Below are 22,336 nucleotides of genomic sequence, written 5' to 3' on the forward strand. Positions count from 1 at the left end.
ATCGCTATGGAGGAGTTTTATCGCTACTCGAGGCCGTCCATAAAAATCAATAATGGTCTATAGTAACACTTATTAGCAATAATTCGACTAGACATTGCGCATTTAAATTATTTATGCCGCATCGTTGATCGCTCGCGTGTATCTGCGTGTTATACAAGAGAGAGAGCGAGTTATTTATCGGTAATAGACTTCCATTCGGACCTAATAATATCGAGTTTCTATTTAATCATGCTCGCACTCGGAGCTACCGTTGATGTCGATACAATTTCGTGCTTACAACGATTCAACGGTGTCAAGCAACCAGTCTTAATATGGGGCTCGGAGCGATACCATGTCCGCTATAATAAACGAATAGATTGCCTTTGCATATGAAGGAGGAAGGGAAGAGGAGGCAGGAGTGAATAACCTTTACAGTTATTGTTTGCACGTGAATATTATTGATCGGTTGTCTGTTTCCTTTGCGAAAGGATATCACGTGACGTACCATCGATCGATGTCGATGCAATTTATCGTCGTTATCTAGTTTGTAAAGTTGGAATATAGCTTTTCAAAGCAATTGCGAATTAATTTATAATTATGTAGTTTGCTCGCGTATATTCCGTTTCGTTTTATATGAAAATAACATTGGGTTTTTTCCGTCATTCGCGATACTGTCGATAAATTGCACCAAACTTTAATCGAAAATGAAAATTAAATTAATAAAACTAGCGAATTAACGAAGAATTTTTTTCTCTCTCTTTTTATCTCTTTTTTTTCTTTACGATATCGGTAGTTTATTTTATCCGAATGACGTGGAGTGTGTGAATCAGTGTGAATAATTGTCATTTTACAAATTCCATTCGTCGTTATCGTAGTTATCGTAATAATAGTGGAAAACTACCGAGAATTCGTAAACTCGGTCTTTCAATTGGCTCGTAAGCCGCGTCGCTCTTCTATTCACATGTCTCGTTTCTTCGCGAAACGCGCTCGCCGGGGACGTTGACACTAAATCCGATTGCATATCACGATGACGACTGCATTCAGATGCTATTACTACTCCAAGTTTAATGGCGTCGCGCTATTCATGCCCGCCGATTCAGAGTTTAGGAGTAGTTGGACAAAGTTACGAGCGATATTATAGGCTACCCCGATATAGAGTAGTCCGAAAGATACATAATGCACGTCGTAATGATCGCGAGAGCGAGCAAATATCGACGTATTTACATTGCCAAGCGTTTTAACCGCTTTCCCGCGGGCGCAATTATACGAGTAAATATTTTCATCGGAAACAATTGCTTTCCCATCGAAAACGTACGATCGAGCAATCGTAGAGAAAAGCATCCGAGCGACTTTGGCGCGAGAAATATTTTCGATATTACGCGCCGGACGTTTCGTTTCGTCATCTCCCAATATGATTCGCGATTTCCGCGATGCCGCGATCAATTCGAACGAGTTTAAGCGGCGCGCCTTCAGCGCCAGTCGATTCAACGCCGCGAGATACCTTGCGAGATTTATCGCCATTAAAACGGAGAATCGGCCGGTCGTGACGAAACAGCGTGAGAAACCACGTTGGCGCGATAAGCGATCCGAGAACGAACGATTCCGGGGAGAGAGGCGCGAATCGAGGGGAGGAGGAAGCCTCTGGGCGATAATGAACGCACACTCATTCACGCGCTGGCCGTATAACGAGCCGCGTTATGAAAGCCTATACCTTGCGATCCGTGCGCGACGTAAGTCGAAATAAATACATGTACGTCCATCGGAGAGAACAAAGAAACCGTAAGATTATTCATGCGACTCGTGCCGGCAGCGTGACTTTGTACACCGTCCGACTTTCAAAACGTTATCCACCCGCAGGTTCGTCATCCTCGCGAATCCCGCACCGTGAGTTTAACGTCAAACAAATTGCAAAAATATAAAAAAACGATCCAAAGTCCTCGGTCGCGCAGCATCGATATATCTAATCGACGAAACGTTCGTCGGTCGCCCAATCATTTCTGCCCTTGGCAGATGCTCCGGTCGAGCATCTGTTGAATTACGGAGCGCATTGTAACGCTGGCAACGCTGCAATTGATACGAAGCTGTACGTAGCAGACGCGATTAATCGAGAGACCGCGATGATGGTGGTCAAGTCATGGTATGAAAGTCCCGCGAGAATGCATTCTCGTTACGGGAATTCAGACCATGGATATTTCACTTTGTACACGGAGACTCGCGAAATTGAAATTAACAATCGCGTTGCTCGCATTGTCCATGCGCGTATGCGCGATGGCTGAATCTTTTATTTAATCGCCGCAAAGCGATAAATAATACGAGTCATAATACGGCGATTTTCATCGAGCACTCGTATAATATTTGTTCTCTTTCTTTATTATACAAGGTTATCGCTTATCGCTCCGGTAGATCGGGTTTCATCGAGTAATATAATAATTTGATCTACGACGTAGCACTCGATCATTCGCTCTTCAATCTTAAAATTATCGGGAAACAATTTTCAAAGCTGTTTATTTTTTCATCTTGTCGATTGATTATCGGAATTTCCTTGATACATTTCAATCTTATGGTTTAATATCGCTATAGATTCTATAAATTTAATTTCCCGTTTTTTAGAGAGTACTGCTTCTTCTCTCGGGTTCTCGATTTAGAAAAGAGTATTTTGGGTCGATATTACTTTGAGAAATTGTATCGATAAAAATTTGTAATAAATTGACCATGAAGAGTTCCCTCTGGGAGAGGAACTGGTTCCATCTTTAATTTATTACATATATTACTTCACAAATGTTGCGTGTCTCGTTTTACTCGCTTTACAAAACTTAGGAAAGCGATAGAAAAAATATTGTAGCGCAAAATGCTATTGCACGGATGATCAATTAAAAAATGTAGAAAACGCGACGTATAAGAATTTATCTCACTTTTTATTCTATTCCTCAAAGCATCAATAATGCATGCGCAACTTGTGTGGGGTTTTATCTCTTTTCATCGTGGCGGGATGAAATATCGCCTGCGGGAGTTGGACGGGAGATTGTCGTCGATGACGCATGATTAAACACAAAACAGACGCACGAAGTACGGTTTTAACGGTAGCGCGACTTCAACAACGGGGCGTTACTCGAAGGAAGAGCGATAAAGAAGTTCCTTCGGCCTCGTTCATCTGGCCTCGTTCCACTAATAAGCACGCTTCATCCTGCGCCGACGCGGCCTCGTTTCGCGTGTTTTTCTCGCCATCGCGCGGGCTGAAGCAACGAAAAAAAAGAGGGAAAAAGAAAAGAAAATGTGTAAAACGCCGCGAGACAATTTTCCCCTTTCGAGGCGTTGGCTTTAAGCTTTTAAAGCGACGCAAGCGGAAGCCTTCGAACGGTTGGGTCGAAGCCCGACCGCGCTCGTTTGCTTCCTCGCTGACCGTCGTTGTTTAATCATTCGCGATAAACGAGAAGCGAAATTCAAAACTTGTCGGACCTAAAATTCAAACAGACGCAATTAAAACGAGGAAAAGAGCGAGACTGTTGCTCGTTTATCGCTATATATTATCGTGGTAAGAGCCGTTTAAAGATTTAACAGAGATTAATGATGTCTTATCGCGCGAGCAGATTTAATTAACGGATTATACAACGAAATAGGCGTAAATTTGGTGATGTAATAATTTCTCAAAGCATGATTTTAATACCGATCTTTATGAAAATTTTTTCCATCCTTCCGCATTTGATTCTTGCTTCATAATTCTTCGTTATAGGATAACTCGTTTGAACTTTTCGACATTTTATTTTGTAATCGATGCCCCATCTTTCTTATTGTTGGTATATATCTACTTAGTTTTCAATATATAAGCGGTCAACGACATAGTCGATACATCCTGCTCACGGCTCATTGACACTAACGGTCTCGTACGTTATCATAGTCATTGGCGGCTTACGAATGATAAATTAATCTAGCGAAGCGCGCGGGCGCTCTCGAGTATAGCATACGCGGCTTTTTATTTTCGGCGCTTTTTCCTACAACACATTAAAAACACGTTTGACGGGAGATGACACGGAAGTCGATAGGAGCAGCTCGATCGAGTGGAAATTTGCCGCTGAAATCAATTCATTCGTCGAGTTTCGCTTCCTTGTACCGTTAACGGGGTATCGTCTGAAAGAAATTGGAAAAACGAGAGGATACCGTCTCCTATCGATGTAATTTTGGATTTAGACGCTCGACGCGACAACTTACTCCTTTCATTCGTATCGATCGATCGATCCGATAATGTTTTCCTACGTCGTGTACACATTTTCGTTCAACCGGCTGACACCTGTCCGATACTTGTCCGAATGCTCGCGAGACTCGTGCGATGGCATTAATATATCTGTTATCGATACCGTTCGACCTAGGCTCCTATGTGTGCTCGGAAAACTATGCAAGCTGGTTCCGTATATCGGTCTCGTCAACGGGAGAGGAGAGGAGAGAAGAGGAGAGGGAGCGATCAGTATGCGTGGCTGCGCGCGAACACGTTCGTCGTGCGTGTGTGCGTGTCCGTCGTACGTATGTGTGCGCGCGTTTGCGTCATGTGGGTTCGTTGTTTGTCCCGAGGGCAGAACGACCAGCTGTCTCCGCAGTCTCGTTTTATTCGCGTCCCTTCGCCCCTCGCCCATCCGGCGTGACCTCACCCCTCACCGTCCTTCCTCCTCTCGCTTCCCCCCCCCCCGAAGCTCTACGCATCGATCGCCAGCATGCGTGTAAGCATCGATGCACTCCGCGCACGTAGGGAGTAAATAGTAGTATAATCGTGGGTACCAACCTAGTTATGGGCACGGCACGCGGAGAGATATCGGTAGGGAGCCGCTTGTCCCCGGCCCCTCCCCCCTTGAAAGCCTTTTTTTTTCACGATAAAGCTTAAAGCTACGATCGATTTTTCGTGCTGCTAAAATACACAAGTTTTACGCTCGAGTGTCTATACCATGCCTCTATATGATTCATACAATTTACGCAATATGTGCGCGTAGCGTAGCGTGCATGAACTATTCCATAGGAATCAAAGGAAACAACAACTGACTGCAAATAAACTTTTATGTAATACGTTAAATTAAGAACAAGACGTCTTTGGAAAAAATTACAAAAAAAATTATTTATAAGCAAAGTATGCATCGCTGTTTCTCGACTATAATTTTGTAATATTTATAGGAATCTCTCTCTCGCTCTTTCTTTCTCCTAAAAATGTTTTGTATTTTCTTTTGCTATAAAAATTGCATCCACCTCGATGAAGCTCACCCTCGTCTCGGGTTTTGCAAAATTACGCTCGATTTGCCCTAAATTAACTGACCAGTTGTAAGCCGTTGGGCCGGAAAACGGTCAGATCGCGCTCGTTGCCATGTCTGCAACTTGCAGCTCATAACCGCGTGCTACATAGTATATGTATATCTCGCGCTCTTTTTTACTACCCCTAGAATATATAATAACCTTCGTTGTGAACACCTGGGGCATGAACCGCGCCACGCAATCTTTCATATCGTGTCGATATCAGCTGCCAGCTCCGATTTTGCATTCGCTAAAAGCGTATATCGGGTTTTCCAATCTTTTTCGAGTGACGAAATTGCGATGGCCAAAATGCCGATGCAATTTAACGTTTCTCGAATGTAAATCGGAATATAAGAATCGTTTATTTATCAAAAAAGACTAATGTAAAGTTTTAAAAAGCTTTATGTAATCTTTAATCGCGTAGCATAATGAAAGCAAATTAATACAAATATTCTATAAAATATCAAATGGAAAAATGTACTCTTTGTTTTTTAATTAATTATAGTAATATTGTATTTTGGAAATTAAAACCCAATAAGAGCGTGAATAATAACATAAAAAAAGAAAGGTTAAAAAATAATGTCACAAACTGTGAGTTATTGCGTTCATGCTGAACTAAAATGTAGTTATTCTTTATTTACGTGGGTAGTCACTGGAAAGGACGAGAGTTTTATAACCAAGTCCTGTGTGCGAGAGAACATTTACAAAAAAATGTAGAATAAAAGAAATAGACAGTAAATTCCTTTGCTTTCTTTGTATTTTACAGAGAGAATTTGTCAATGCAAATGCTTTTCAAATATTGGGAAACAATAAGCTGTGCTCAAAATAGAATTTTTGTATTAATTTTTTAACACAGATATTTAATAAAGTAGATTGTATAATTATCGAAAAAAGAATATATGCTTTAGATGTAAACTCTCTTTTTGAAAGATACGATAAGTAGACATTTTTAATTCCTTTATAAATAATTCAAATATCGCAAATCTTAAATACATGATTAAATACATGATTAAAATAGTATATCTGTATAAAAAATATCAATTTATATTTATTAATTTAATATTAATTTGATTTATACGTGATGTAATATTTTATAACATAATACAATATGAAAAAAATATTAACTGGTAAAAATATTAATTTATTATAATTAATATTTTATGTAGATAGTATGGATATTTTCGAATAAAATATTGGACATTTATCATGAACATGATAGTCTGAATTATTAGCGGAAATTAAAAAAGCTAATTTTATTAATTGTAAATAATAAATAAGCAATTACTTTTACAATTACTACACAAATAATTTATAAATTACTCACCTCTACAATTGCTGCGCAGTCATTCAACGTCTTTCTCTGCAACGTCTTTTCTTTTTTCTTGTTCATCTTTTGCTACTTCTTTATAGCACTCACACGACACTCACTCGCGAAAAATAAGATAATTGCGCGACACTTTGCATGGCAATCCCAATGTTAATCACTCATGCGTGTAACGCGCATTTTAATGTATTACGATGAGAGAGCAATGATTAGGCACTCGAAAATGACTCGTCATGACAATGCGTCTGTTGCTGTCGTGCGTATAGGCTACGTCACAGAAAGTAAATTCATCATTTCATTATAATATTTCATATAATATAAATGGATGAATATACGAGTTAAGATTAAAAATAAATATTCACAAACTGTGTGTGTAACATACGAAAATTTATGTATTATTTAAACATCGCGGAATCGTCGTTCGACTCGAAATCAATCTGTGCTGTATCTACGACGTTTCGTTAATGTCCGAAAAACACGAAAATAACATCACACTGATATGCACACTCGCGCAATATTATGCAAATTTAGTTAATTAATTGAGACACAATGGATCGACAAAAGATGCGCGATCGAAATTTAATTTAATAATTATTACATTTCCAACGTATATAAATCTCTCAAAGTACATATTATTATTTTATTATTATTAATAATCGGCACACGTCGCGTTTTTTCGTTACTTGAATCAAATAGTCGACATATTAATCTTGTCGTTTATCGCAAAGATTAATTAATTGCTGATTGTCGCTTATTCTAATAAGGAATCGCGTTTCTCGAAGGATAATATGCGGAGCGTTTCGTAATGTTACTTGTTTGATCGAATTTCGTCGCGTGAATAACAAGGTCGCAGCATGTAAACAATACATACCTTATACGCCCAACACTATGTGACGTAATTATCTCGCGTGTTGTTTGTTTTGATCGTATCGCGAAATTTTTATGTACGAAATAAAATGCGAAATATTCTGTGTTCTTGAATTTCGAATTAATTATTAATCAACGGAATTAATATAAATGGTTTTTCCTTCCTTTAATCATTCGGTCCAAGAATGGTGTAATTGACAATTTTCTCATTGATTTACATGTCATTTTGCAATTGATCTAAAACCGTTTATTAATAATTATATTTTGTATTTTTTTTCACAGTGTACGTTAAATACTTTGTAGCAAAGCGGCGAATATTATAAATATGGTAATATGTACACAATGTTAAAAAAATTGGACGCTCGGCGTACGGAGCTTTATTGTTTACATTGTCGTGTCCTTGTTGTTATTCGTGTAGTGAGACTCGAACGAGTCGGCGGTGTCGTGAATCGCTGCGTACATCATTATTTTTCGAGAAATGCGATCATTTTTAAACGATGATTAGTTCGTGTAATCGATTAGTTCTCGCGACATGTAAAAATATCGCTGCGATTTGATCCAACATGACGAAAAGACGCGATACGTTTCATTAATAAATATGGTCATTATATATATATATTTTTTTCTCTATATTTATTAATTGCGTATTATAAATTCGATGAATGTATGCGTACATTTGTTAAAATGCATTCTTCGTGAAATATATCGAAATCTATCGCAAATGTTTACCTTCAACTATATTTATTCGTTTACAACATACAACTATATATAAATTATAAAAAAATAAATTTGTCTAAAATGATCATATTATGTAATGGCAGTCGAAATAATGAATGCGACTGTTTTTCGTATCGCTTTCTCGTCGTTTTAAAATAAAATTCGTGTCACAAATGATTAACATCGCGAGTGCCGTGCAAAGTATCGCGCAATTACCGTATTCCGCTATCTATAATTCAACATATCTTCGCGAGTGAGTGCTATAAATGAGCAAGAGGATAAGAAAGAAGGACATTGGACGATGGCGGAGCGATCAATTATAAAGTGAGTAATTGATAAAATATTCATCACTTGTTTATCTCGATAAATATTTTTACGCATTTAAAATATTTCAATATTGTTTTTAACATTTAAAATTATTTACGTTATTTATACGAGAGAATGGGATTTTCATCTTATATCATATCTTATCTAAAAAAAATTTTTTTGTTTCGGTAATTATGCTATTTATTTTATTAAACTCCCGTTTAAAGAACAAATAAAAAAATCATTTGCGCATAATTAGTTTTCCACATATGCTTTTGGATACTCCACTTTATTTATTAATGCCTTGCTTTGCTTTTGTCCTAATAATAATTTGACCCAGAAATTAATTAACATTTACATTGAAAAAGCAATTTGAAGCGATTGTCTCGATGAGGTAATTTAAAAAAAATAAACGTTTGATGAATCGTGAATAAAATAGTCCGCGCTTTTTACGTTCGGACGATTTCTCACTCTTATTTCCGGCGCGATCTGTCAGTCTTTTGTCTCGTAGACGAACTTGGGCAGTTTGAGGGGGGATCGTGTCTGGTGGCACTTTGAGAGACCCGTACAGTCCATTAACGATCAACATCTGGCCCTTGCCAGCTGCCATCCGGTAAAAGGCAATCCGTGGCCAGAATCTAGCGCGATATTCGGATATTTAGGCTCGTCTTTCATCGCATTCGCGTTATTTTTACAATATTACATATCGCATACTGTGATGTATATTTACAACAATATTTCATGATATTAGATTTTTAAAAAACGTTTCTCTGGTATATTTAAAACGACGAAATGTCAACGACACCGTTTCCAATTTTTCATTGCGTTTAGTTAGGCTCGATTCAAGATTTATCTTCCCGTTATATCATGAGAAAATTACCTTTGATTTTGCCGAAATTTATCGATCTTGACGTTTATAGTATTTCCGTGGCACGAATTGCGCAGCGCGATCGCGAAATATTGCTCCAATAAAAATTGATTGCTTGGCGTACGCGCAGATTTTCTATTACGTCGAGGGAACGACAAAGAGCGAGTCATCGCGCGTCGCGGAGACATGGCGTGTAAAGGGGGAGAGACATAATATATCGCCCCCATGTTCTCATATTTTCTGAAATAGAGAACGCGCGTTTTCAGCTGCACGCGTGTCAAAAACACGGATCGTGCGCACGGTTTCTATGAAAGAGAAGAGTATTATAAGACGAGAAACATAATATTTTCAGTAATCTTCGAAAAATTGTTAGATATTAAATGTTTGAAGAGACAGTTTAGAATTGAGAGACAAACTGATGAGAAAATATTTGATTTAGCAACGTTGAGGTGTATTTGTATGCAAACGAATACATTTATGGAGTAAATATATCGAACGAAAAATATTTTAGCGAGAATGCAATTATTTGATTTTGCCGCACAAATATTGCATTCTTACTTGATTTTCAGTAATAATTTGATATTGATTATACATTGCAATGTAACTCTAATGATTAGTTTGCCTTTCATGATTAATCATGTTGGCTTGAATAATATATAATACCTGGAATACATTAATAATTATAACGCAACGCGTTAATAATTATGCTTGGTCCCATATAAATTGCGGATGTAGCAATAATGAGATATAATTTGGGTCTCTCTCGAGGCAGTTAATACCATTTATTTCGAAGGGTTTCTGAAATATATTTGGTACTATTAATTATTGTTATATATTGTTGTCTCTTACGTCTCTCTTATATAAAATATATTCCTTTTTTCCTTAATTAAGTCTAAGTCGCCCAGTCGAATGAGGGGAGAGAAAGAGGTGCAGGAGTGAAAATTGTATTTGAATATCCAATGGCTCCGATTCCTCATTGTTCAATGGGGATAATCGCGTTTTATTCGTATTATCTTGTCGCGCGCAGTCCTTCGGGGGTGGACGGCTGACTGACTGGCTGTCGACTGGGTCTTCGTATAACGAGATGGATTAACTTCCCCTGTACGCCGCTAAAACAGGTTCTCCCCTCAAAGTTCTCTTTTACGGGGGCCAAAGCGACGTACATTTTATCGTTTGCAATCGTTGTGAAAATTTTTTCTCGTTGCGCTTTTACGTCATGTTTATATTATTGTTGTTATTATTATTATTATTATTACGTCATTGTATATCCGATATTCGCGACTTGTCCGCGATTTTACATGTAATGAATTAGATTGTATGGGAAATTCGGAATATTACTCCGATGCGGCCGATGCTCCATCTCTCGTAACAATCTCGCCGCCGGCTACCAGCCGAAACTACTTCTCTCCAGTACATTAAGCTAGATTACCGCAATTAGCTGTACGGCGCGTGTAAACTTGTTGGTGCGAAGCGTTTGGCATCTGGCAGGAGATACTGGTAACAGATCGCGGTCAAACTCGAGTTGCTCGCATCCTTATCGCCTCAATTTCCACGCGCGAAAAAGTCGTTTCCTACGCGAGATTAAGCGCGCTCTGCGAAATTACAGCGGACTAAAACTGTCGTCAAACTATAATTTTAATATTTTATCTCTAAAAAAAACTTGATTCTCTTTTGTCAAAAATATACGAGGAACATCAAAATATACATGTATCGGCGAACGAGAATAGAAATTGTGATTATATTTGCAAAGTTGACATTTTATCACGAGAAAAATACTCGCGAAAATTTAATATTATTGCATTATTAAAAATACATGTCGCTAAAAGTTTCCGAAAATCAAATTTATTCATCTCTGTTTCAGTTTGGATGATTATTATAATACGAATTATCGTGGCATAAAATCGATGAGATTCGCGTGTTTTCAAATTCGTTTTAGTGTAAACACTGATTTGTATTCAGTAGGCTCGCGTCGACTCAAACGAGCATGGTTCTGCTTTTAATGCCATTCGTTTTAAACGGCTTCGAATATTAATTCCTTAAGCTTTCAATTTTTGTTTGCGTATATTTTGTTTCAGAAATATTCAAATAATATAACTGTATCGGTTGCTTTTCGAAAAGCGATTATTTGTACTTTCAAAAAGCAATTTAATTTAAATGTTTTTTCTTATCTTTAAGGAAAATAATTTTATACTCACACGCGCGAAACATAATTATCAGTTTTGTAGAGCTTTAATCTTGACGGAAATTTTAACCGCGTGATGTATGCGAGGTTTAGCTGATATAAAGCGTGGTTTTTACTCTGAGATTATCACACTTTGGGATCCTTGAGACGCGCTGTTTTTAAGGCAGGAGGAGTATTGCGCATTTTCTTAATTTATTCTATATCTTCTCAATTTATTCAGTATAAATTCGACGGATTTTCTCATTGGATCTCATTTTAGTTTCGAGATACGCTTTTGACATTTTGACGGCAGGTAAATCGACGTGTACGCGCGATTAGTCATTATTAATCGTTGCTTCGGAGTGGGAGAGGAGATTGGTGGCGCTCATTGATTGCGCAGAAAAGTCATTACGCGACGTAAACGAAACGAGGGACAGCTGCGCCGGGTGAAAGCAGAAACGAGGAGGGGCCCTCCTCGTGGAAGAGGCGCTCCAGTTCGCCCACTCTCTTGGGGCCTCCGCAAAATCGAATCGCATTTAAGCGCGTCACGTTTAATCGAAGAAAATATGTATTCTTGTTCTCGGCGACTTTATGAGTCTCGCGCGCGCGTTTTACGGCAACTTTCTTTTGCGGCGCTATCCTCCAGAAGCTACGGACTTTCTTTTCGTGCAAAAATTACAGCGATGATGACGCGGTTTTATTCTTGGACTCGATCCGCGTTGCATTTTTACCCGGACTTGCCTTTAAACTTTATCGTATTTTCGACACGGATCGTTGTCCATCGATAGATGCAAATCCGTGCTTTATACATCGGCCACGATATACGCGATCGCGTCCACCGACTAACACAAAGCTGTTTTTAGCGCTAACGTAAGCGTAAAAATTATCGCCTGGGCGCGCAGCTACTGACCTAACTTAATATTTCCGACACAGAGCACCAAGTATTTACGTCGTCGCCCGCGCAAACCGCGTTATATTTTGTTTTAATTTCCCCTCGGATCTTTTCTCTTTTTTTCTCTCTCTCTCTTTTTTTTTCCACTCGAACGCGTCGTGTGTATCAATGACGAGGCGAGGCACGCGATGTTAATTTAAACGTGAAATTTCACGCGTAGGTATGCATTCGGCGATTTAATTTAATCTCTCGACTGCGTCGGTATAATTTACGGCGTGGCTACGTTCCCGTAATTGTTTCTCTTCGATTGTTTGCAGCGCAGGACGTGCCGCATTAGCAAAGAATTTAGGCTTTCAACTTTGTCTAAAGTCTGCCAGTCAAAATAATAAAATAGAATTTCTGACAAGAACAATTAGTACAAGGCAACATTATGTTTTATTTATTCTTGATTCAATTACTCGACAAGTCTAGATTGATCGCCATTAATAAGCATTATGTTTTTAGTTTATGTTTTTCCAATCCTTTCCTAAAATGTCATTATAGTATATATATTCACCTGATTTTTACTAAACTTATTTTATATACATTACAATAAGAGATGAGAATTTCTTAAAAAGAGAAATATTCATAAAGCTTTAAGAATAGAGATATTTTTATTATTATGAAAAGTTTGACGCAGCGAGAAGTTAACGAGAAAGATGCGATTTTTCGGAGCACTCGGTATGTGTCTTTATATATACGTAGCTTCTGCGTCCTTCACCATTATGCCTTTCGTCTCGTCGCCTTCCCTGCTGAGAAGCTCATCTTCCTCGAGGCAAATGTTTTTTTTTTTTTTTTTTTCTTTTCTTTTCAACACGATTTTACGAGCGCATCCAAGTTCGATTCAAATACGTTGGGACTTGTTCTGCCTTCTCGGTATCGTTTACCTACGTGCACGTCAGTTTCGGGTCACGGTCTTGCAGGTCCGTGCCAGTCTCTTTGTTAAGCGCATTCTGAAGCCGTAATCTTCGTCCCGAAAGGTTATCACACGATCGCATTGTATTCACATTTTGCGCCCGGAACAATCGAGCGCTCCGTTTCGTGAGAGAAAAGCGTGCGGTGAAATGACTGGATATTGCGAATACGTCGCCCATTATCTCGCTTTTTAATTAAGTTAAACGCTGCTTCGAAATTAAGCCTTTGTTTGCCGAGTATACGCGAGAAAGCGTGTCTAAGGCATCATAGGAAAAAAAAGAAAGACCGCGAAAACGAGTCGATGAAGCAACAAAGATACGCTCCAAGATCCTGACCGATTTCTCGAAAATTGCTAATCGTCTTCTTCGAACGCGGCACAATTTCCTTGGTCCTCGCATCGGATGCACTTTGCCGCTGGATCCGGTAATAGAAAGAGCGCTACTTGCCACGTTTTCGCTTCGCGCAGGTTCGCCACCTCCGACAGATGTTTCCCGAGAGTGCGAGCGCCACGCGATCGGTCTTACGCAAAGCTTCCCTCGTGTTGCTTACCACTCGGCTCTTTTCTTTGTTCACCCTCGGAATGTACGCAGCATCCGACCTTTCTCAGGGCGTGGTAGGGAATTTCTCCGACGTTTCCAGGAAGGGAGGTTCTCTATAAGAAGGAAACTTTTTTTTTTTTCGCTTCTTTCTAATCTCCTCCTGCTTCATTTTCGTTAAACGAAACTCGTGATTTTTCGCGTAATACTAATCTTTGAGTTTATCAAATGTAATTTGTACTTTTTCTCTCTCTCTCTCTCTCTTTCGTTTGCTTCCGTAGCCGTGATCAGGGTAACGTGTGGAGGCAGGAAATTGGAAATGCAAACGTTGCAAGGAGTCGACGACACGAGCCGGGAAATGGATGTTTCTCAAATTCTCGTGCCACCGTCGTTCCAACTTTACTTGTCGAGATTCGAAACGCTGTCGATCCATCGTGCCGGCTAGTCGGAAGTGAATCCTCTCCAGATACTTCTCCTCCTCCTCCTCCTCTTCTTCCCGACTCCCGCATCTCGGGATAGCTTCGTTATTGGAACGGCGAATTTGATTAAGGGCGTCAGTATTCTCCAGCCGCCGCTGGAAGATTCATCTCGCTTCTTTCGCGCATATAATCCTCCCTTTTCTTGTATCCCTCTCACATATTCCTCCCCTTTCGGCTCCTTTCCATTGACCGCCTCTTTGATCGGCGAGACGCTTTCATATCGAATACTAATGCGAATATCGTCGTTTGATTAAACTTGAAATTACATTTTTTTATGCAATTACAATTTAGTATATTATGAAGTGTATATACATTTTCGTACACGTGAAAATACCGTGTAATAATTTCCAGCAAAAATTTGTTAATTAATGTTACGTTATTTCTATAAATTCCCTCTCGATTAATTTTTTTATTTGTTTGTAAGACCACCCATTATAGCAAAATGCACATCTACATGACTTTAAAATGAAATAATAATTAACGTAAAATGTGGTTTTAATTCGCGTTACGCGCGCTAATATGGAGGTTTAATTCGCGTTGCGTTGAATTAAGTGGAATTTTCACGGTACGAAGGAGTTAATTGCCGGCTTTCCGTTATGAATTTTCCGTCGAGTCGAAAGCGATCGTTCTTTTTCGCGTTTCTCTCGACAAAGCCGGGGGAAAGAAAGAGAGAGATGCCGTCGCTTCAACAGCGAGTTACGGCCAGCTTTGACGCTAATGATCGTCTAAGTAGATTTGAACCTATCTCGCCGTTACGCGTCTCGCCGCGCCGCACATCGCGAACGTGTTTTTATTTTTATTTTTATTTTTGCCATGCCAACCGTGCACAGTTTGCGCCACGCGCGTGTGCTCTGGCAAATGCTTGTACAGCGCGTATCAAAAGACAAATGGCCGAAGATCGCGACAAATTCCGTCGCTAAACAATCATTTATCGCGGATAAACGTGCCGTACTTTTGCGGCTTACCCGACTAGACATTTTGCTCGATTACAGAGTAATAACGGCATCGTTGCGAGCCTCGAAAGGCGCGGCGCGTGAAATGTTTGTTTTTTCAGTGAAAAATCGATAGAGAGAGAGAAAGAGAGAGAGAACGGAAAGAATGCAAAATTATTCGATTTTGCACGAATCAAACCTCTTTATTTATTCCTTATCTCTAAACGCTAAAGAGCTCCGTTTCGCGAAAGAAACTCCGTAATCGAACAAAATGCTTCTTTGCTTCGTCGCTCGACTCGCATAACCAGACCTTTAATTCGACGATCAAATATTATTGCTATCGCGCGACGTGGTCGTCTGAGTATTTGCGTCAAACAAACACGGCGATAAAGAATTGGCGCTCTTACGTGTTTTCTTTGATAACAAATTCATGCGCGTTTTATCGCGCGATGAAAATGCGAAGGAGAGATTCGTTTGATCTTTGGCAGCGCACTAGCTTCGAAAGAAATTAGTATCTACGCGCATAAAGAAGACGGAGATAATGCTCGATAAGAGAGTCTCTTCCGTTTACGTACAAGTCGAGGGCGGAAACGGGGAGAAGAGGAGACGCTGGCGAAAGCTACCGAGTTTCCATAGCCTCGTTAGAGACGAGTGTATAAACATATTCGCGCAAAGTTTGTAAATTATGAAAATCGCCAATCTTTCTACGCAAGATGTGTACGCGAGAACGCATAAAACGACACGTCGTGCTGCGTATTACTCGATTCAACTGGCGATAACCACCGCTATCGATAAATCGTTATCTTTGTTATCGCACGCTTTGAGATTTCCGAATCCATTGTTATCCTCTCGATTGTTTATTTCTGCCAGAAACGCATGTTTCTCGAGCACGCAACGCAGGCGCGCGCGCGCACACACACACACGCACGCACACATACACTCCCAACAGGAGGTATAGTTGCTACACGTCCCTCGTATCTCGTCTCGTTTCGTCTCGGCTCGGCTTGCCTTGCCATGTTGTTTTCGTCGAGGGGGCAGACCTCGTGGATCTCGACTCTCGGGCTACGTCATAAGCGTCTATTTATACTCCGACGCAGCGTATAAACTTATATAGGGTGTTTCTTCGCGACTCGTATTCACCGCTTGCCTTTGTCGCTCGTTAATCGACCGACGTAGATGCGCTACAACCAGGAGATGCGTCGTACATGTTAATGAGGGAAGCGAGGAGCTTGTTGAAATGTGTAAAATACACGTGGGTGAAACGGAAAGGCGAGAAGCTCGCGTGTATTATTACCTTCAAGTCTCTTTTCACTTTTTGTCGTATATAAAGACAAAAGGAATAAATGGAGAACAGAGAGAAAAATATAGTTTGCTAAATTGACAAATTTCAATATTAACGATAACAATTTTTTAAATAAATAAAAGGATTTTTCAAAGAAAGACGATTACGTTTAATTTGGAGATAATATACGAGAGAGTCCAAGACACAAGTATAAAAGACTCGTCCCACTCTGTATACGCATTCTTTGTGAATGAAGTTGACACAGCATTCGGATATTTACCGTATCGTCTCGCAAAGGGTATATCTACTTACCTACCTACCTACACATTGACGTCGATAGCGATCCAGACGGCATTTCCGCTCGCGGTGAGACAACTATGAGTGTCTGACGTGTCGGACGGAATTATATCGGACGCGCGACGCTCACCCTGTATATGAGGAAAATTCGCGCTATTTGAAGAGGATAGGCGTCGGATCGAAATGGTCGAGGAAGTCGGCGAGACAAAAGACGCTATAAATAATAATAACAAACGCGCGTGCGATAAGTAGCCGTATATAGATTGCCGTTTCCCGATCGAGCAACAATTTCTGTGACGAGAAATGAAGAGAACAAGCACGATCGCGGATGAGTGCATTAATGCGAGAGCCATATTCGGTTCTGGACGTCGTGTAGCGACATCGGAGCCTCCGTCATCACTCCCAGGCCTGCAATCTGCGTGAATTACGCGCCACGCAGATTACAGAGAGCGCGCGGAGAGACGGCGGAGTTTACGACCGCGGTATACACGGTGGACCCGAGCGAGAGGTCATCTTTGCTCGACGATATAAAGCAACCGCGCGATAATTTGCAATAATTTATAAAGCTGCGATAATTTTATTCCGGTCTTACGCGAATTGTTTGCTTTTTTTTTTAATTAGATACCGCGTGTTTGCGCCGCCAAGTAAGGTAGAATCTTACTTAGCGCTTCCTTAGCCGGAAACGGTGCGAAATCTCCTTCGCGTGAACGTCACGAATCTGACATTCACCACTCTCCGACATGGTTTGCGCTATAACGTAACCACGATTGAGCAGAGTTTCTGCCGCAATGTATCCGTTAATGGATTAAGCCGTTCGCCAAATTGCATTTATATCGCCGTTTCTCCCGGAATGGTTTTGGTCTTTTGTTCCACTTTCGCCATTAACTGTAAGGAACGGTCACAAGTCATAATTAAACATAAAACTAACGGTGTATTTTGCGAACAAGAGGAGGGCGAGCGCATTACATGGCTCCAGCGTACATATACTGTTAATTATGGGAGCCGGGAGAAAAATTATGGTCGCGAAAGGAGAGCTCCGCTAGAGATGCGTTTCTCGCGTCGTTTAAAATCGTTAAGGTCGTGACTGTTTCCTACATACATCCACGTATGTATCAGAGATAAAATAATTTAAAAAGGATGGAGAAAAAGAACAAACGCGTTAATTAGTCACTATATCGCGTTACAATATTAACGCCGCATTAATTGCGCGTCGTCGACGATTTGCGGGATAGTGCCGTCTTTGGGATGCGGCGTAATAAAATGGCTAATCCGCCGATAAACGTATTTGAATCGGGGCTGACTATTTATAATTCCGTCGGGATGCTATATACCCGAGTTATAGCCGCGCCCGATATTGTGTCTGCCCCATCGATCGACGTATTACGTATACGTAATATGTATTACATGCAACGTTACAATAGCGCTTGGAAATATAATTTTTTTCCGACACATAAAGTTATATTTTCGACCATTTTTATCGTCCGTCTAAATTGCCAATTTAGTTTATTTGCGAGGTGTGTGTATGCGTGTGTATCGCGATACTTTGTTAAAATATTGGGATAATCCAACGAATTTTTTTTTTAAAATGATTGATAAACATCGCTCCATGTCACACGAAGGCGCGACGTAACATTTACGCAACGTAAATTGAAAGCATCGCAAACGAGTTTGCAACGACAATAACGATGATAATAAAGATAGCGACGGGATATTTAATTATTGCCCGTTAATTATGTAATTTCTAGTCAATCGAAACCGTTAATTATCTCTTTTGATTTTCTCCCTGCTTGCTATTTTCGTCGTTTTCCTCGATTCTTTTGCAATTAAATTACATAAGTGTATTATACGCACTGCTTCTAATTAGAATTGCCAGGACACGAAGCGTTATGTGAACGCAGCCTGCGCGCAACCAAGACACGAGAAGGCATCAAATAATTAAAAACACTTCAAATTAATCAAGAAATTTGTAAATATGATAAGCAAAGAAATTGATATAAAAGCCAATTGTTGGAAAATTTGGTTTTATCGCGAAAATGACGGTGGACCCAGTTTTCAACGCCGTGCGTTTCTGCGCGTGCGTCTCCGGGGAAAAACGCGAATCGTAAAATTATGCAGTGGAACCGATCGGTTTTTTAGATGATCGAGCGGCTACGGATTACAATTTCAAAATTGTCGTTAAAATGCATGAGTTCTCGCGATGACGACGACGACGATGACGATGGCGACGATGGCGACGATGGCGTGAGAGCAGCGGAAAAAAATGTAAAGATTCTGACGCAATCACGAAATAATAACGTTTACAAAAATTGTGAAAATGATAAAATGATTTCGTTTCGCACATACGTTTACTACCGTTACATTTTTTTATCGATGCAAGAAATGCGCGTGTGTAAAATTAAAAACTCTAGAGACGTATTTCTGTCTCACGTTTCGATTACGAAGCATCGATAATCATGCTACCCGAACGATTTAATCAAAGCGATGATTTGAAAAGAAAATCAGATGCGACTTGTTTTTAATCGATGTTGTTCGAAATGCAAACGCAGATTATCAAAGTCGAAAGATCGCGCCGAAGATGTACGAACGGGTCAAAATTTAAATAGTAGCCGTCCTTCGTTCGTTCTTTAGCGCCTGGTGGCCATAAGCGGCGCGAATTCTTGCCGAGCGATTTCTTCTCTATATCCACTGCGTAGTTACGTATACGTCGGGTGGCGATTATCGAGTTTTTTTCCTCGACTGAAAATATAACACTCGTCGACATAATCATTGGGGAGATCGAGCACACGACTGTCAATCATCAAACTATTAATATAATTCATTCACGAGTATCCAATTCCGATAACATCGACGCTTTTAGATTTACGTCGTAATTTCATCCAAGATATTATTGTACCTCTTGCGCATGTACGCGAAACACCTTTATTAAGTAAGTGAAACTAATTTGCAAATTGGTCAACTAAAAGCAAAAATGTTATTTGCAGGACAGCCTAGTGGAGCACTATTCGTCCTTGATTATGACGCAACATTGCCACGGGTGAGTTTTTGTACTAATTTTGTTGTGTAATTCGTTTCTTTTACTTTTGTATCTTTAAGATGATTGCGGAAGTAAATTTTCAGAAATTTTGTTTATTTCAAAATACTGCATAAAATACATATAAATTATAAAACTCCTCCTCTCTCTTTTCGCATACGATTTTGTATACGAAGATACTTTGGAAAAATACGCAATCATCTTTTAAAACTGGTTAAGTAATCGAGAGAGATCCCTTATTATTATTTAAAGATTAAGTCTTTACATTAAAATGTAATTTAAGTAACAGTGTGCGCGCTCGCGAGAGGAAGATGTGCATTTTTACATGAAATGTATTACGCACAAGGAACACGAATAATGACACGGGGAAGGATTTCATTGGAGTTACATAACAATTGCTACAAAGGTGTCGTTACGTAATCGTGTCGCCAAATTGAACGGAAAATGAGAGCTGTAAATAATAGCTCGAGAAACTCTCTCTCGATACTCGTTACGTTACAAATCATTTTGCCGATATATAGCTTTGTACAACAATACGCTCATTGTATAAATAATACCACGGAATTATTATCGCCACGTGTATGCGTTTGCCACGTGCGACGATTACACGAGGCGCATGAGATCACGTTGCTGCGTCGCGTATAGAATCGATATCGTCGTTTGTTGGGAAAAGCGAGATTCTGGAAGAAGAGGTCTTTTTCTCTCGCTGGCATCGCCTTTTCCCCGCAAATGCACGACGCAATTTTTTTATCCAGCATTAAAGCAGTCGCGCGCTCTCGCAACACAAATAATCTTACAAGTTAAGTGATTGCGTCGAGGGCGAGCGACATTATAACGCGTCGAGATAACGTTGAGATTAATGCGCGAGATCCGTTCTTGAGAACGCTACGTCCAATCTGTTTTTCAGCCGCACAAACATGTATAAATTTCGATGCGAGATCACAAAACACGCAACGCGTGTTTTCGGCTATCGATATCGCATATCTTTGAAATTGTCCATGTTGACTGTAAAATATCAGCACACTCGAGAAAGCGTCGACGCGAGTATCGATGCAGGAGACTCCTTATTTATACTTTGAGCTTACGCATCGAAATTTCCCTCTGACGAAATTACGTGAAAGAATGTTGCGTGCGGCAGGGGTCCTAAAAAAATAAAGACTGCCCGCGGCGAGACGAAATTGTCGAGAACCCGACGAAAATTCTGGAATTATTCAAGGTCCAATTTTTCCTCTTTTTCTCGCTCCCGTAGTCTGAGAAATCAGACGGAGGAAAATGTTTCTATGTCTCGTTCCTCTTTCGCGCTCTTCAATCGACAATCGACAATTTAAACGTATCTGAAAATTGTTTCGAGAAAATTTCGAATCACTATGGACGAAAATAAAAATTGGCGAAAACCTGGATTTTTTTTCTCTCGAGTAAACCAACGGTCCCGATTATATCCCTGTTGTCCATCGACAAACGGTCGATGAATAATTTCGCGCTCGACCCGCTTATCGTTCCACATGTCCAGTCGCGACCGATCGACCGCACCGTCCGTCGACGTTCTCGCCGAGTTTTTCTTTGGCGAAACGACTTCGGCCTCCTTCCGCCATTCCTCGACGCGATTGAAACACTGCGAGCGGCGAGGGAATAGGGGCCGTGGGAAAAGCGGTAAAACGCGTCGGTAGCGAGCGCTCGACTCGCGGAACCTTTTGCTCCAAGTTCGACGACCGCCGCGATGCACTCACAATCAGCGCAATCGCGCAACAAACCGCGCGCGCTGTTTTTCCGTCTCCCCCGTTTCCTTTCCCTCGTTACCCGGGGTAAATCGCCAAGATTGTTTTCGCGCGATTTAAAGCCCGCGAGAAACGTAAAACAATTGTAAACAATTGCGTCGAAAAATGATTGCGAATGATTTGAAAAAATTGGAGCGATATTGGCCATCGTATATTGCACAAACTGTGTAAAATTTTTCACGCCGACGACACTTTATCGATAAATGGAGACTGTTGTGGCGTATCGGGTCGCAAACGTTCTCGTTGGCTCCGTGCGCGTCGGCGACTTTGTTTACAAGTAAGCTGCGAACGCAACAAATTGATGGGGCATCAGTCGTTTCTCTCGCGCGCCAATAGGCAGACGTTGTGGTCGTGTTTGAGCATTTTGTTTAAAAATAAATTGTCGACGGGATTGATTCTGCGATAGGCTGGCTGGCAGGCAGGCCACCATAAAATAGACGCGTGACGCAAACGAGGCGTTTGCGGGAAGGGTTCGCAATAGGTCACGGGCTTACGTGGGGTGTAAATTATTAATAATAAAAATTGATTGCCCCGAACGAGAGCTCGTTCCAGCCAATCTCGGCGAATGACATAATCGAATCCTCGAAATGCTAATCGAACGTCATTGCGCGATCCACTCGTGGCGCGGGATTTCATATCGTGGCTGGAAATATAACCAATAATGCAAT

General features: G+C 40.3%; 1 protein-coding gene across 5 annotated transcripts in view; it reads left to right on the plus strand.

Moving 5' to 3' along the window:
* Ipk1 (Inositol phosphate kinase 1) overlaps nt 1–22,336 on the plus strand; it is a 73,639-nt gene that overhangs the window by 10,257 nt on the left and 41,046 nt on the right. For 3 of the 5 annotated variants that reach the window (XM_083095327.1, XM_083095326.1, XM_083095328.1), the window contains one exon: nt 19,844–19,896. The exons of 1 other annotated variant lie outside the window; for it this stretch is intronic. In XM_083095327.1, coding sequence (XP_082951453.1) covers nt 19,844–19,896 — 53 coding nt within the window. Of the gene's footprint in view, nt 1–8,369; nt 8,480–19,843; nt 19,897–22,336 lie in introns of those variants that run through there. One more of the 5 variants, XM_083095329.1, reaches the window with a different exon arrangement.

This window comes from Camponotus vicinus, unplaced genomic scaffold, assembly GCF_025532165.1.
Source record: "Camponotus vicinus isolate PSW18456_S1 unplaced genomic scaffold, iyCamVici1.0 SCAF_3, whole genome shotgun sequence".
Lineage (NCBI taxonomy): Eukaryota > Metazoa > Arthropoda > Insecta > Hymenoptera > Formicidae > Camponotus > Camponotus vicinus.